General features: G+C 36.4%; 1 protein-coding gene across 4 annotated transcripts; it reads left to right on the top strand.

The window, feature by feature from the left end:
• Positions 1-943: 943 nt before the first annotated feature.
• LOC104906026 (fatty-acid-binding protein 2) lies at positions 944-13,552 on the top strand. 4 transcript variants are annotated; one of them, XR_007270859.2, is made up of 12 exons: positions 946-1,146; positions 1,470-1,989; positions 2,092-2,314; positions 9,693-9,768; positions 9,856-9,958; positions 10,934-11,002; positions 12,080-12,116; positions 12,221-12,295; positions 12,383-12,434; positions 12,516-12,560; positions 13,122-13,314; positions 13,358-13,552. XR_007270859.2 is itself a non-coding variant. In XM_010694715.4 (11 exons), the coding sequence occupies exons 2-11, from the start codon at positions 1,550-1,552 to the stop codon at positions 13,220-13,222; spliced, it is 1,221 nt and encodes a 406-aa protein (XP_010693017.1). In that variant the 5' UTR covers positions 946-1,146; positions 1,470-1,549; the 3' UTR covers positions 13,223-13,552. The 4 variants fall into 4 exon arrangements, 2 of the variants coding, with proteins under 2 accessions (XP_010693017.1, XP_057248378.1); XR_007270861.2 differs by lacking the exon at positions 13,358-13,552 and having other exon boundaries at positions 944-1,146; positions 12,370-12,434; positions 13,122-13,219; XM_010694715.4 differs by having other exon boundaries at positions 13,122-13,552.
• Positions 13,553-15,139: the final 1,587 nt, after the last annotated feature.

Here is a 15,139-nt window from a genome sequence, read left to right as displayed (position 1 = left end):
CACATCAACCACTAACAGCTACCATCACAACTACATATATGAGCTTTCATTTATTAATATTCTACTTTGAATTAATGACATCAAATATCAATTGGTTTAGTGGTTATTAGTATATTAGTATATATGCTTGTGATCCCGGGATTGAATCTTGCCTAATACATTTTCTATTTTTTTTGTATGTGGATTACATGGCAGAAAACACTCAAAATCGAGGAACACCTTTTAATATATTAGTATAGAGGTATAGATGTGGGGGAGGAGTAAATGTACAACTTTTAAAGAGTCTCTTGAATCCAAGAGCTAGATTGAGATAGGTTGTCTAAACAATTGAAAAAGGTGGTTGAGGCGGGTAAGTAGGTGTAGGTGTAGGTGTCGGCGTAGGTGTATGGTTCAATTTCAGTAGGGTGATTGCCACCGATAAATTAGGTCGGTTGGGTGATTTTGGGGGTGCTCAAGCAAACTTGCACAAGAAAACTTTGAATAAGAAACGCACAATTATTTGTTGGGTTCGGTTGACTTGGAGACAAGTCAAAAGGCCCAGTCCACCTTATACCTTTCACAAACCTGTCCAGGCTAGCCCGTTTCGACCTTTAAGCATCTCTAAATATTTCAAATTTTAAATCATATATCCTCATCGTTGAAAACCATTCAGAGTTTTGCTAGAAAAAAAAAGTAAACACTTAAAGAAGGGGTCATGAAATAAATAAATAGCCTACAACACTTGAAAAATCCTAAAAAAACTCACCTATATTGTAGGATGCCTAAAAATACTTTTTTCTATGAGCACTTCAAGTGAGATTTGGTACGTGAATCTTGACTTAAGGATTTGACCCAAAACAAGCCAGCTATCTTTTGACCAAAACTCGACTCGACCCATGATCACTTCTATGATACTATGATAGTGATGGGTTTTTGCTATTAAAAAGCATAAAGGTTGAGATTGAAAAGACAAAAGAGATACCAAAATCAAGGTGGGGCTCCGGGTGGGTGAAATAGGTCGTTTGTAGTGGCAAAAAGCGCCAAATCGAGTTGGGAAGACGAAGAAAAGAAAGTGAAACTTGCAAGAAATTCCATTCATAATGTATTTGGTCGAATAATCTGGTCTCTGGACGCCCAGAAACTTCCCTTCCAACTCTTTCGTAACAGGTATTCTTTCTACTCTTGTTCCTTCCGTATCCTATTTGTTTTGTGATTCTTCAATTTCTTTTTTACAGTTTATGCGTACTACTGATGATAATCTGTTTCTGTCAACAATGGAGTCGTTGAGTTTTGTTTTTCCGTAATGAACTAATTATCATTGTTATGATCGATGCTATGATACTTGCATATCACATATTCATTCTTTTATTGACGCAAATGCTGTAAATTGTTTGATTCATAGTATGATTTTATGATGTAGACGACATCGCTCTCAATCAAACATTCAAACGGGCTATTAATCGATTCTTTTTTCCTGCAATATTTGCCAGGCTGAGATTGGAGGGAACCTTTTCCTTTTGGCAGTAACCAAAACTGATATAGTAATAACAATTAATTGATTAAACTCTTGATGGATGTTAATGGGGGTAGTGATCCTTATTATTTGCTGCTCACTGATCCCTTCCTTTCGATTGTCGACAACTCCCTCCATCACTCTAAATACCTCTTAGCTCCTGGAGGCGTCGCACTGCAAAGAGCGTTTAGCTGCTTTTCTAAGCTTGCTGGAGCCTTTGTTTTTTGGTTTTCCGGTGCTTCCCAGATTAAAACTAAAGTTCATGACACTCACATTTCTAGTAGCTCCATTGGACAACTCAAATACATTACCCCCTCTACTAAACTCAAACACATTACTCCATCCTGCTTCACATTCCCACAAGAATCTTTCGCTAGACTCTTTGGTCATAAGTTTTCAACATTCTCTCTCAAACATTTTTTTAGAGTAGCTGACAATGTTCAACCAGTTCCTGTGCTTTCACTGGCTGCTGCCCTCATACCACCGCTTGATCACTTGTAAGCGGTTCCCTATTTATCTCTGATTCCAGTTATGCACTGTTAATTCGATTTCAAGTTTGCCAATTTTTACTTGTTAACCAACTAGCCTCCTATTTTCAGAACTACAAGCTTGTTAGCTATCCCACCTGAGGATGCTAATATACCAATGTTGGGATCCCTGGATAAAAGCCCTTGCAATGTTCAGCATCGAGATTGTGTCGGTCATGCATTTCCAGAGTTTAATTGGGAAAGACATGCAGTGGAACCCAAAACGGGCATTGTATTTCCTGGTGTTTTAAACAGCATACTAGCCAAGGACAACCAATCCAATTTGTCATCAGAGGTAGCTCTACTTCTAGTGATGGCATGCTTATAGTTTTTGCTTATTATGTGCAGTTATAGTTTTATTCCTATTGAATTTTGTTCATAATCTGTTGTTAACTTGTGACTTTTTGGATATATGTTTTGTTGCTCATTTTGAAAAAGATGACCGAAAGCATGAACTTCTATAATATAGCTCTCCCATTGCACTTGGAAGATTGGACTTAACTTCTACTTGCCTGTTACAGTTTCCTATGTCTGGTGTTATCCTTTATTGTTGCAATCCGTGTTGATCATATTACTGAGCACATGAGCTTGACTTGGGCATGCAAGTTTGCCTTTCAGGTCAGTTAATGGACATAAAGCGTCCAAATGATTGCCCTTATTTTGACGAATTTTAAGGCTACATTAGTGTTTAAGAGAAATTTTCATTTCATAGAACAAACTAGTTCTGTGACGGACTGACAGAAGTCTTTGTGAGGAATTTTCCAACTATAATCTGTTTATGAATGTTTGTAGGATTTAAGCCTATTTTGAGATATGCTCAACATTACATTCTTCTTTGAGCACTCATTACATGACTCTCTAACTAAGCCTATAAATACTTGTTTATGATGTTCCATTATTCATTGCTTCACCTCCGCCTGGACTAAATTTTGAGTTCAATGTAAATTCCTCTTATTCTCATTAAAAAAACCTTTTCTTTTAAATTTTCAGTTCAATATTGATTCCTCTTTTTTCAATGAACATAGTCTATATTTAGAGGATAGTTTTTTTTTTAAAATCTTTTTATAAGAGGTAATCGTTTATTTGAAAACTATGTACTTTACTAACTCAAGAACAATGTCCCACAATACCATGTAGAAAGTTTCAGAAAGGGAGTGAAAGAGAGGGGTATGTGATGCGTAGGAGAGAGAGGTTGAGAGAGCCAGATCTACAAGTAGGGGCTAATGATGACAGAGAGCATGTGACCCTTAATTTTGATGTGGGACAAAATTCCTACTTGAGCCAAAATGAACGAGAAAAGGAAGGAGAAAGGAGTTACTTGAAGTTCGAATAGCCTAGGGGGAAAAATTATCTCTTAGCTGAGGAAAATAGGAAACAGAGATCATATAGAGACTGGGCCCCTGTGACAGATTTATCAATGTCCAGTTGTTAGTTGTCAGGGCTACCCAAACCAAAAACTTGATATTAGGTAGCTGTTTTGGATTTTTTTTTTAAAATTTTCCTCATTGACGTATCTTTGATTGAATTATTGTTATTGGGATGTGAGGGTGGTTGGATGGTAGGATCTGTAGAAGTATGTTTCACGGATCTGAATTTTCATGGGCTGAATTATCAAGGCTGGCTTACTGGCTAATGAAGTCAGCATGCATTTGCCTTAAAATTGGTTTTTGTGAGAGGAATTAAAATAAGCCGCATGTTCTTAATATCTATCCCAGTTTATACCAAGCTAGAAGTCTGATTTTTAATCACTTGGAACATGTTCTTTGCAAGATGATGGTAAGTTAGCCAGTGAAACTTAATTGATAGGATGTAGTTTGCTTATTAACACATTAGCTTCACGATAAGTAGCTAGCAAGAATTGTAGAATATGGTTTATGGTTTTTAAAGGGCTAACATGTTTTGATGGAAGTTGTGGTTGTTTTGGATTTTAATTGATTTAATCTCTCTTTCGTTTAAGATAAAATGTGAGCCCAAAGTTCATGGGACATGATACCTACTTGGTCTTCGTTTTCAGTCATTAGTTTCGGGTTTTACCAAGGTTTTTTTTTTTTCATTAGAACATTCTAGAGTTTTAGTTATCTATGAACTAGGAGCTTAGGTTTTCATGATCATACGTTTCTCTGGGAATAAAAAGGTAGTTTTGATTCTTTTAGGAAACTTTTTTTGAGAATCCGGACAGATTTAACCTTGATTACTTGCGATAAAAGTAGCAGTATCTAGTCTATTTTGATTATGGTAGGGACTATGGAGCTTGATCTCTAAAAGATTATAAGTCCAAATAGTTAAGTTTGTTTGGCTGTATGGACCTAAAAATATGTGGGAGATTAAGGAGTTTTGGATTATTTTGTCTATAAATGTAAGTCATGTGGCAACAATTATAGTTGGACGTTTATGATATTGTAATTCTCTTAAGCTTTTCCGGTTAAATCTTTGAGTAAGAGAATTTTTGATAATAATTCAAAAGGTTGTTAACCCGGGTTCCATTGTTGTTGCCATTAAAATATAACTCAGAAAAATACTGCTTGTTGAGACTACCCATCGATATTCATCCTTAAAACCACTTAAAATCTTTCACATACCTAACTCTAGTTAAGAGATGTGCACGTTCCTTATCAGATTAACTTGCTTAATTTGATTTATGGACTCAAATTAGGCCTACAGATTTGGAGAGATTTGCTTAATTAACCTAGTTTAACTTAACAACTTGTTGTGAGCGGAAGTTTTTTGCACTTCAGGAAATTGCAGAACTTGAATACTTTTCATATGAATATGTGAACTGAAATTAGGCCTACAGATTTGGAGATATTTGTTTGAGTAACCTATTCTAACTCAACAACTTGTTATGAGCGGAAGTTTTTGCACTTTAGGAAGCAGAACTGAATACCTTTCATATGAATATGTGAACTGATTCTATTCTCTCAAGGGCTGAGGGCCTGAAGCAAATGCGACTTGATCAGTGATAAAAGCATGGTTTATAGTTTATAGAGTTTTGATATGCTTCTAGTTTACATTTCTTTGGTAAATTTCTCTAAAGAACCCATGTGATACCTCCCTCCTCCCAGAAAAGGAAAAGTATCTGAGTAGCTTTAGGTCTGTATCATGTCTTTCAGTTTAGAGGGCCTATCAGCTATTGGCTAATACAGGAAGTTACTCGTTCTTTCAAGTATAACAGGGCCTCAAGATATTATGATGCATCCACATCATCCAGTAGGCCTATCCATAGTATTGTTGTCATCTCATCCGTACCTATTTTAATAAAATATATGAAAAATAGTAAACAATGTTTGTCATTTGTATTGCTTAAAGCTTCAAGGACACTGATGCCTCCATAACACAACCATTTTCTTTTATATGTACTCAAAGCTCTAAGTACGATAAAAGATCCTTGGTTTCTCATTTTGGGTTGACTGAGATTTTTAACGACTTTGTCAGTTTTCCATAAAAGGTTTGTGTGTTTTGTGTTTTCACAGTTTGATGTTCTCAAACTTGTGGAATATGCGGTTGAGGTTTTCAAGTTTGATCATGACTTCGTGAAGGGGGAAGTGAGTTTTTGTTTTCTAGTAAGGATCATAAGCAGACAGGGTGTGGGAGCGGGGGAGATGCAAATATGTCAATGTACTAGGAAGAGGTGTGTTATTCCGTAGATGAGACATTTGGGCCGACAACACGGTGTGGTGGCAAAGTGAACAAGCACATGCAATGCACTGAGAAGCGAGAACACATTGCTTTGATAGTATCTTAAGGAAGTTTTTTCTCTTTTGGCAATTGAAAGTTGTTATTGATAACCAAAAAAAATAGTGTACACAAGGACAGAAAACAAGCTCAAAGCAGCCTACACAGAGGCAAAGCAAAAACACCTACACAAAGGCAAACACTGAAGCTAAATCAACAGCAACCAAACACAGACTCACCAACCCTGAAAATGATCTCCCTTTACTAAGGCTCTGTTCTTTTGGACTGAATTAATAAAAATTCAATTAAGTTCAGTTCAGACACATTCATTTCAGTTAGTTTCCTCTTACAGTTTTCATTCATTTCACATCAGTTCAGTTTATTTCATTTCATATTAGTTCTGCAGATAGATACAATTATCATTGAAGACCTTATTGTTCCTCTGAATCCACAGAGCATGGACAACTTAAGTAAAAAGCATCACATACAATCTAGTTACCTTGCTTTTCCCATGAGCCTTAATGCAAGCAGTCCTACACTCTTCAAAGAAATCTTTCCTCTGATAAGTAAGCTTTAACTTACCATTAATACTTTCCCACACCCACCACAATAAGGGCATTGGAAGAAAAGATGCTGAATACTTTCATTGTCTTGCTGACAAAGAGCACAAGATAAGCTGCAATTCACATTTCATTTACTAGATTCTGTCAACAGTGGCTAACCTGTTTTGAATTGCCATCCAAAGCACAAACTTACTCCTAGGGCTGGCTTTGTTATTACAAACCAACTAACCAACCTTCTCCACTGCACCTTCTGGAAATTCCTCAGCATTAAAGAATAGGCCCTTTTATACTAAATTTACCATGAGTAACCATATCATCCCAGTTACCAATTTCATGCAGCAGCTCTCTACTTTTCACTATTTTCCTCAGCTACCAGGATATGTTACTACTAATAGTAACATTATAGATGGTATGCTTCCTCAAGTAATAAGCATGGATCCACTTAACCCAAAGCTTATTATTTTTGAAGGTAACATCCCATAAGAGCTTAAGTATAGCAGCCTTATTCCAAACTTGCATGTTAAATAAACCCCAACCTCCAGCCACTTTAGGGTTGTAGAAGGCAGTCCAAGCTATTGACGCGTTCTTAGAATCTGGAGTCTTCCCAGTCCAATAGAAATCTGGAGTCCTCCTCAACAACTTTGATGATTTATTTTGACCAAGGGAAGATCTGAGCCCAATTGTTCTGCATACTACTCAAGATGCTTCTAATCAGTTCTAATCTTCCAGCATAAGAAATATTTTTAGCCATCCACCCTGAGCTCTTTTGGTAATCTTATCCACAAGCTCCTTACATTGAGAGAAATTAAGTTTCTTGGAAGATAAAGGCACTCCCAAGTACTTAAATGGTAACTCTCCTGAGGTAAGTTAGCATCAGCAAAATTTACAGCAACAGAACCAAGTACCTAGCAATATACATACTATTATCAACACTTGCTTATAAGCCTGAAGGAGAAGAGAATTTTTGAAATGCTGCCATAATCTTAGTAACAGAACTAAGGTCAGCTCTAGCAAATAGTAATAACTCATCTGCAAACATTTAATGAGTGAGATGAATCCTTTCACATATAGGATGAAAATTGAAATCAGGGTTAAGCTTCGATTCACCAAGGCATCTGCTCAAATATTCCATGCTTAAAGCAAACAGGAAAGGAGAGAGGCCTCTCCTTGCCTTAACCCTTTCTTAGCCTGAAAAGGAGAAGTATAAAATAAGACACTCCTCTAACACAAGCCATGATCCATCTAACACAAACTTCAGGGAAACCAAGCTCCAATAACACTGACTCCAAAAAACACCACTCTGCAGAGTCATAGGCTTTTTTAATGTCCACCACTCCACCTTAATGACACACCTAGGTGAAACATGAGCACTGGAATAGCCTTTGATCAGCTCTGTAGCTAACAAAATATTATCATCAATAAACCTGTCGGGGATGACACCAGCTTCAGCCGGGCTTACAACTTCACTGATCATATGATGATTTCTGTGAGTGATAATTTTAGAAATTATCTTATAGAAAACTGAGCAGCAGGCTGAAATCCTTAGCATGAGTGGCTTGAGTCACTTTAGGAACCCAAGTGATTGCAGTAATGTTTATAGGATGATGAATAAAACCTGTTTGAAAAAACTCCAGAATTCCCTCTTAAACATCAACCTTGATAATACTTCAGCACTTCTTGAAGAAAACAACATTAAATCCATCTAACCCAGGAGCTTTATTATCATCAATTGAATATAAAGCTCTATCAATCTCCCCATGAGTCACTGGTTGACTCAAAGCAACACAAGCTTCATTACTCAAGATTGTTCCTGATTGTGTTCAAGTCTATGCTATGAACTGGTATTTTAGGGGAAGGGTAATTTAGGTATTATCATAATTATTAGCTTGGGGAATAAGCTAGATAGTTGTGCTAAGGTAATTACACTATATATAGAGATAATTAGAGGGAGAAAAGTATGTTGAAAATTGTTAAGGAAAAACTGGGTGAGCTTTTAAAGTTCAATGGGAGAGAACAAGCCTCTCGAAAGCTTGTACTATCATTTTATATTGCTGTAATTTCAGTTTCTCAATCAAATACTCATTTTCTTCCTTAATTTCTGCCATTAATGTGTCCAAGCTATGTTAATTCATAGCAGTCTATAGCTGGAAGCGAACTTGCACTAGTGCCCATCAAACTTTTATAGAAATCCATTATATCTGGTTAGATATCAGCTTTAGTTGTTAACAATTAACCATTATTATCCTGTAACCTAGTGTTAGAATTCCTAGCCCTCCTAACCTTCATAGAATCATAGCTGTAAAGAAAAGTCTAGAATTGGCATCACCATGAGCCAGCCAATTCATTCTACCTTCTGTCTTAAAATACTCTCCTCCACTTTTGACCAGAGTCTTAACTGATCAAGGCACTCTTTCTCAGCATATTGCAACTCCTCATTACTAACCATATCAGCATCAGTTTGGATATCAACAAGTTTAGATCTGTACTAAGCGGTTTTCAGATGAGTATTTGAGTATTGATTTTTATGTAACAGTTTCACAGCTCTTTTCACAGCTTGAAGTTTAAGCCAAACACTTTTAAGCTTATACTGAGCACTAGTAGAATGCCAGGCCTCAGCCACAACCTCCGAAAAACAAGGATCTTCTGTTAAGATGTTAACAAATTTAAAAGGTCTACCACCCTCATTATGTTGAGTAGACAAGGAGACCACCAGAGGAGAGTGATCTGAAATCCCTTCATGTAAATAATGCACCATCATATCAGGAAAATGGTGGAACATAAGATCATTTATATAAGCTTTGTCAATACTACTAACAATTCTCAAGTGACCCACCCCCTTATTTTGGCACAAATATATACATAATAGTAATACCCATGCCATGATGTGCCCATATAGAAAATAGAATAACGCTGTTAAACTTCTCTGACCGATTGGTCACTTATATGTAATTAATTTGTCTCCCGGTATTCCTTGGCTCCTTGCACACTATTCTCTTCCAAAACTAGGGCTGTTAAACTGCTCTGACCGATTGGTTACTGATGTGTAATTAATTTGTGTCTCCCGGTATTCCTTGCACACTACTCTCTTTCAAAAGTTGGCCCTTTTCAATTCTTCCTTGGGCATGATCATGTCCAGCTATGCATGAAATGTGTTTTTCTTGTCTCGACTCTTGGGTGCAACAGCAAAAATGACTATTTAGTAGATCCATAGGAGGTCTTGGGAAATATAACTGTTTACAACCTGACACCTATCCAGAGTCCAGAATAAACAAGAAGAGAGGCTGTTTCAACAATCTGACTTGCCATATTTTCTTGTGCCCTTTTGCTGTTTCGTCTTAGATTTTAGAAGTATATGATATATGACTTGGTGTAGGAGTCATAAGATGGAGAATTTTAAATGCTTTGGAGCATCAAATCATTTTCCTGTTTATCCTGTAGGTACTTGTTGGAACCGGATCTAGGGTTCTGACTATTGTTCGAATTAAATCCTTGAAGGTCTATGCCTACGGCTTTTGTAAGTTTTCTCACATTTGAATATAATTATGGATCTCGTATAATTTTGTCTACTATGACAAGCTTTATAACTATCTCTCTCTTTTAGATGTCCATCCTTATTCTGTCTGTCAGAAATTGGGTTCCAAATATGGTTCTGTTCCAGCCGTGGATCTCAAAGAACGCCATGATTTCTATGAGGATCTTCTTAGGTATGAATTTTGTTTTGCTAGAGCATATCGTCATCCAAGCACACATTTTTTTGTTTCTAAAGCATATGAGGATTTGAACTGAACCTATTAGATCTCATGGCTGATTTCACCTTATGTTTACACCTGATCATCCCTGATTAGACCTTGTCAGCCCCTTTACACATTTTATTACGCTGAAGAGAATGCACCCTTAGTTGTCAAAATCCGAATAACCACCTTTATTTATACTATACCTGCTTACTCGTGTGTAATTTTTAGGAGTATACCGCCTTCGTACTTCAATTTTTATTTGACTTAATTCTAGATCAGAAACAAAACAAGCTTAAAAACTGGGCAAAGCAACTTCCATTGGTCTACAAGAGTAATAAAGTAAACCTTCCCTTTTAAAACAGTGAAACCACACTCTGAGTCTCTCAGAGCTAAATGAAACATGCAAATGTAACAGAAATATATTATTATAAAGGGAAAATGATATACATAGCCCTTAGGGCTATGTATAAGGTGCTTAAAATGGAAATAAAATATTGAATCAAGCATTTATTACCTCAATTGATGTGAAAATGTGTCTTGAATTCTTAAACAGTTTCCATTTAAAGAAATGTATTTAATGCTTATATGTAGCCCTAAGGGCTACATATATCATTAACCATTATAAAGATCTTAAAGGATCCCTCCTAAAAGAAGGAAATATATAGTAAATCATCCAAAGCATTTGGCATTTTATTTTTACTTGTATATATTGAACCAAGTTCATATTGCTAGTGTATCAAGTATCTGCTCATGAACTGGGCAACAAATTATGCTCACTTTATTAACTGTTCCATTGTTAGTGGATACATTGGTACTCCATTTGATTTGTAGTCTAAATCATAGCTTTCAGTCTTTACTACTCTTATGAACGCAGAACTGATCTATCTTCCTTTCATGGAGTTCAACTATATTTTAATGATAACATCTATTTTGTGGATGGTGCAGGGAAGATATCGGGATGACGGTTAGACTTGTGGTTAATTACAGTGGTATGAAAATTGATACAGTTAAAGAGTAAGATTCTTCTGCATTTTATCTTCTAGAATTTCTTTTATATTATTGAAGGTATTAAATTCATAATTTGTTTGTGGCTTCCCTCCTTTTTTTTTCTCTTCCAGGGTTGTATGGGGGATCTGTACGGTATATAGAGAATGCCATCTTTTAGGGACCACATGACAAATACACTTCATCAATACGGTATATAGAGAATGCCATCTTTTAGGACCATATAACATATTCACTGTGGTTTAAGTTGTTTGACTATCAGCACCGAATGAGACAATTCGTTAATATATGTTGGAATCCTATATTATGGGTCTCTCACATTGCATATGGACTTCGTATTAAGATGTCGAAGATTTTTAATGGTATATATTGTTTAACAGAAGTGTTCCTAGTTTTTAATGGCCGACTTGCCAGGCTGCCATATCTAGATTTTTATGGACTCAGGACACACACTTGGTAGCATGCTAACGCGAGGATATCTAGTTGTCATACAGTCCTTTTCTCACTAAGTCTCTTCCTTAGTAATAAATGATGGTGAGGTTCTCGTAGCCATCAATGGTCCATCAAGATATGCTTTTCTAAGATCGTGATTCGTGGCCTCTATCATGCGTTCTCCAAGGGTTAGACTTCTTTGTCTTTGTGGTTAACTTATCAATGAGAAACATCCTTCTCTCTATCATTTAAGGGCCTTGTATGTCAGACTTCAGTGTTAACTTGTTGCTCCCTTACTCCATCCATGGTCAAATTTCCGTAACTTTTTCTTTTCAGAAAACTTCATAATCTGAAATTAAGCTAAGCTCGGTTGTTCTAGCCATCAATTTAGTCTTGAAGCAAATACTCTAACCTAAGTTGCCAACATTTCCCACCCAAGACAGGGAAAAGGAAAAGTTCCTGCTACCCCATTCAGTTTAATATGAAGTATACATTTAATCCAGCTTCTGCACTCAGTCACATGCAAATTGGCTGAGCAAGATTTTTGTCTTGGAGCTGATCTTTTTTCTGTTGAAATGCAAATGCTGATGGATGATGGGGTTGTAGATTCAGTTTATTTGTCTCTTCTAACTTCTATTTCCTCTTTTCTTGCAGTACGTTTGAGAAGTCTCTCCGAGCAAGATTAGCCAGGGTAGTAAATCATAACCTGTTTGGCGTCCATCTTCTGATGTATCACTTTAAAAAGTTTTAGCTGTTTGGATTAATTTCTGCTTTTCCTCTGTCCATGTTTAACAGACAAATCCAGAAACTGATTTCAAATGCATCACAACATTTGGTTCCTATTTCACAAAAGATATTCCATTGCCTGTTGTAAGAAAGCCATTAGAGATACAGATTATCTGTCCCTAGATCCTTTTCAAGTATAGACGTCTTATTTTTTTCAGTTTTGTTCCCCAGGGTACAATAATTGACGTCAGAAGAACTGCTGATGGACAGCTGATTACCGAAAGTGAGTAGCTGTATTAAAGGCTTAGAGCTACCTTACGTTAAGAATTATTTCATAACTAATACTGGCAACCTTGTCGTGCAGTCGGAGGTAACCAAATCGGAGCAGTGCATAGCAGGGAATTGTGTAGTAAGTGATTCTTTTGTATCTCTGCTTTCTTATTTCATTTAAGTGCCTTTCCTTGGCGTCAAGTGCAAATCACATTGTAACCTGTGAGCTCCAATGTTGGGTGTTACCTCCTTCAGTCCTCCAACCAAGATTCTGCATATCTCACATTCTCATAAAAGGATGGAAAAAAAAGCTAGAAAACTACTCTCTCCATCAAGGAATAAGAGTCGGACACTATTTTCCCAAAATACCGTTACCAAGGTTGAGTAAAGAGGAGAGAGTGTCAACTGTCCAACTATTATCAAGGTTCTAATCAGAATCGTGTCATATCCTTAATTATGAGGGATATGGACAATCTGCCTAGTAATTCTGGACGTAATTAGTATTGTGCCTTTTTAACGTGGTATGAGGCAGTTGGGCAAGATCATGAACAGAGTTGAATGAACTAAAACTGGTTCAATATTCCATCTTTTTGGTCACCATCTCTATCTCGAATCTTACCCGTCCCTTGCCTGGAAAAAGAAGTGTGGGAAGAGTTTGAAAACGAAGTTCCGAATTTTTATGCGATGTCTATCTGTGCAGGGGCCTTTTTTGACATGTACATTGGAGAATTTCCTGTCTCAAAGCAAGCAAAAGAAGAGATCGGAAAAAATGTTGCTTCTATTATTAGAAGATGCAACTGAGCTAATTTACTTTTCTGGATTAGGAGCCTAAGCCACGGGTTTCCTCTGCGTCTTGACCCTGCTTATTTCAATGGGTTCTTGAACGACTGAAATACACGTCGACGTAGTGCTACAAGAATTTATACTCCAGTTTGTGTGGCTTCTGGCATTCATCTTGGGCATCTGGCCACAGTAGTCAGGTGTGCGCCTTTGCCCAACATGTCTTGTATAGTGAATTTTATTGCTGGTTTTTCAGTTATATATGTAAATGATGAAACATAATGCAGCTAATGATGAAATATTAGGCTAGCTTTTTTAAAGCTGGGTATTAGATAGTATTCCTTTTCTTAAGTTGTTTGATCGGGAGAAGAATGTACTTTTCATTCCTTTTTGTCATGGAGCAACTTGAAGTGGTCGAACACCAGTTGTAGTTTACCAGCCATTGAACTAGAAAATGGGTAATTGGAGGCTTGGCACACTTTGTCTTGTCCCTAGATAACTAGCTAACACGGTATGAAAATACCTATTTGTCCTTGCTACAAATTCAATGAAGGGCAATTAGGTAGCTATATCTTGTATTTGGTGTTAGCTGTTTAGTTGGACTCTTGCCTAAGTATTTAAAAACAAAAACCCCAAATGATGTATATCATTTGTGCATCCCTTTTTGCCTTTATTGTTACGCAACTTTTTTAAGTTTGTTCACAAATACAGATTCAGAGACGTGTTACACTTTTCCTACATGTTTATGGTATCAACAAATCCAATGTAAAATCTCTGTAGTCACAATTAGATGACTCATACTTTACCACTTTGCATAATACTTCTACAACACAATTCACAACCACCGTTGGTGATTTCTCACCATCATCAATGAAAGAGAATTAAATTAGTGTATTTTTTTTCAATCTTAAAGTTTGTCTTACTGGTAATGGGAAAAGTGAAAATTTAGAGGTTGGAGCTATAAGAGTGTGGTTCTTAACCCATAATTAGTGAAAGAGAATCGCATTCTTTGAATTTGTTATCAATTTTGTGATTCATGAAGTCATATAATTACACCCTATGAGGAGCTTTTGTTGAGGGGGATTCTATATTCCCTCTCTCTTTCCCCCTCCCCTTAAAAGATTTGACCTAAATTGAACCAACTGATTTGAGAAAAGTGTTAATTTGTAAGAGATTGTAACTTACTATACCAAAAAGAAAAATAGTGACGTAAATAGAAAAGAGGGCATAAAATATTGTTATACTTTAAGTCATTAAATTGATATTTATTTTCAACTTGATAAACGAAGAAAAAGGATATGGAAACATGTCTTACAGAGTTGGAAATGAAATTTGTTTTAAAATTGTTTAGTCCCAATAGTTGACCAACATAGTCCGTCACATTTAGAGGGAAAGGTGGTAGTTCAGTGGTGTACTATCCTAAATTCTAGAGCATTGTTCAGGATTCGAATTTTCATCTCAATAATATGTTGGGATATTTACTTTTGGGTTGTTTAACCTTGTACCCAGCCACTAAGGTGGTATACTCCGCAGACTCGTAGCTTAATATGGGTTGGTTTTCGAACCAATTATCTTTTTTAATAAAAAAATAGCCCGTCACGCATAAACGAGTTGAAATTGATCGAGAAAGTTAGTATAATAATTGTAGTATTGACCAATTATTATTATTTATGGTGATGGAAGTTGGTGTCGTTTTCTCCGGAAGAATATTAATATGTATACTCTATAATAATTGTATCTACTATCTAGAGGAGACGCCCCATAAGACACGCTCTTTTGCACTTTGAGGTGGCCAACTCCACATAGAATATAGATAACATAACATATACTAACACAAAACTTGGCCCCTAGAATTTCGTATTTCCTAATAATATAAGGAAATACTCGTTGGTTGCTTGGACTTTGACTTGGAGACACAATAATCTAGGATTAGTCGGG

This window comes from Beta vulgaris, chromosome 2 (genome assembly GCF_026745355.1).
Source record: "Beta vulgaris subsp. vulgaris cultivar EL10 chromosome 2, EL10.2, whole genome shotgun sequence".
NCBI classification, from domain to species: domain Eukaryota; kingdom Viridiplantae; phylum Streptophyta; class Magnoliopsida; order Caryophyllales; family Amaranthaceae; genus Beta; species Beta vulgaris.
Note: the sequence above shows the minus strand (reverse complement) of the source record. Positions and strands in the feature narration are given on the sequence as shown.

Bases quoted from the DNA above. Each gene is read 5' to 3' on its own strand.
- LOC104906026 (XM_010694715.4), top strand. From the start codon at position 1,550: ATGGATGTTAATGGGGGTAGTGATCCTTATTATTTGCTGCTCACTGAT. The intron at 11,003-12,079 runs GTAAGATTCTTC...CTTTTCTTGCAG, and splicing joins AAAATTGATACAGTTAAAGA to TACGTTTGAGAAGTCTCTCC. The intron at 12,296-12,382 runs GTAAGAAAGCCA...TTTGTTCCCCAG, and splicing joins AAGATATTCCATTGCCTGTT to GGTACAATAATTGACGTCAG.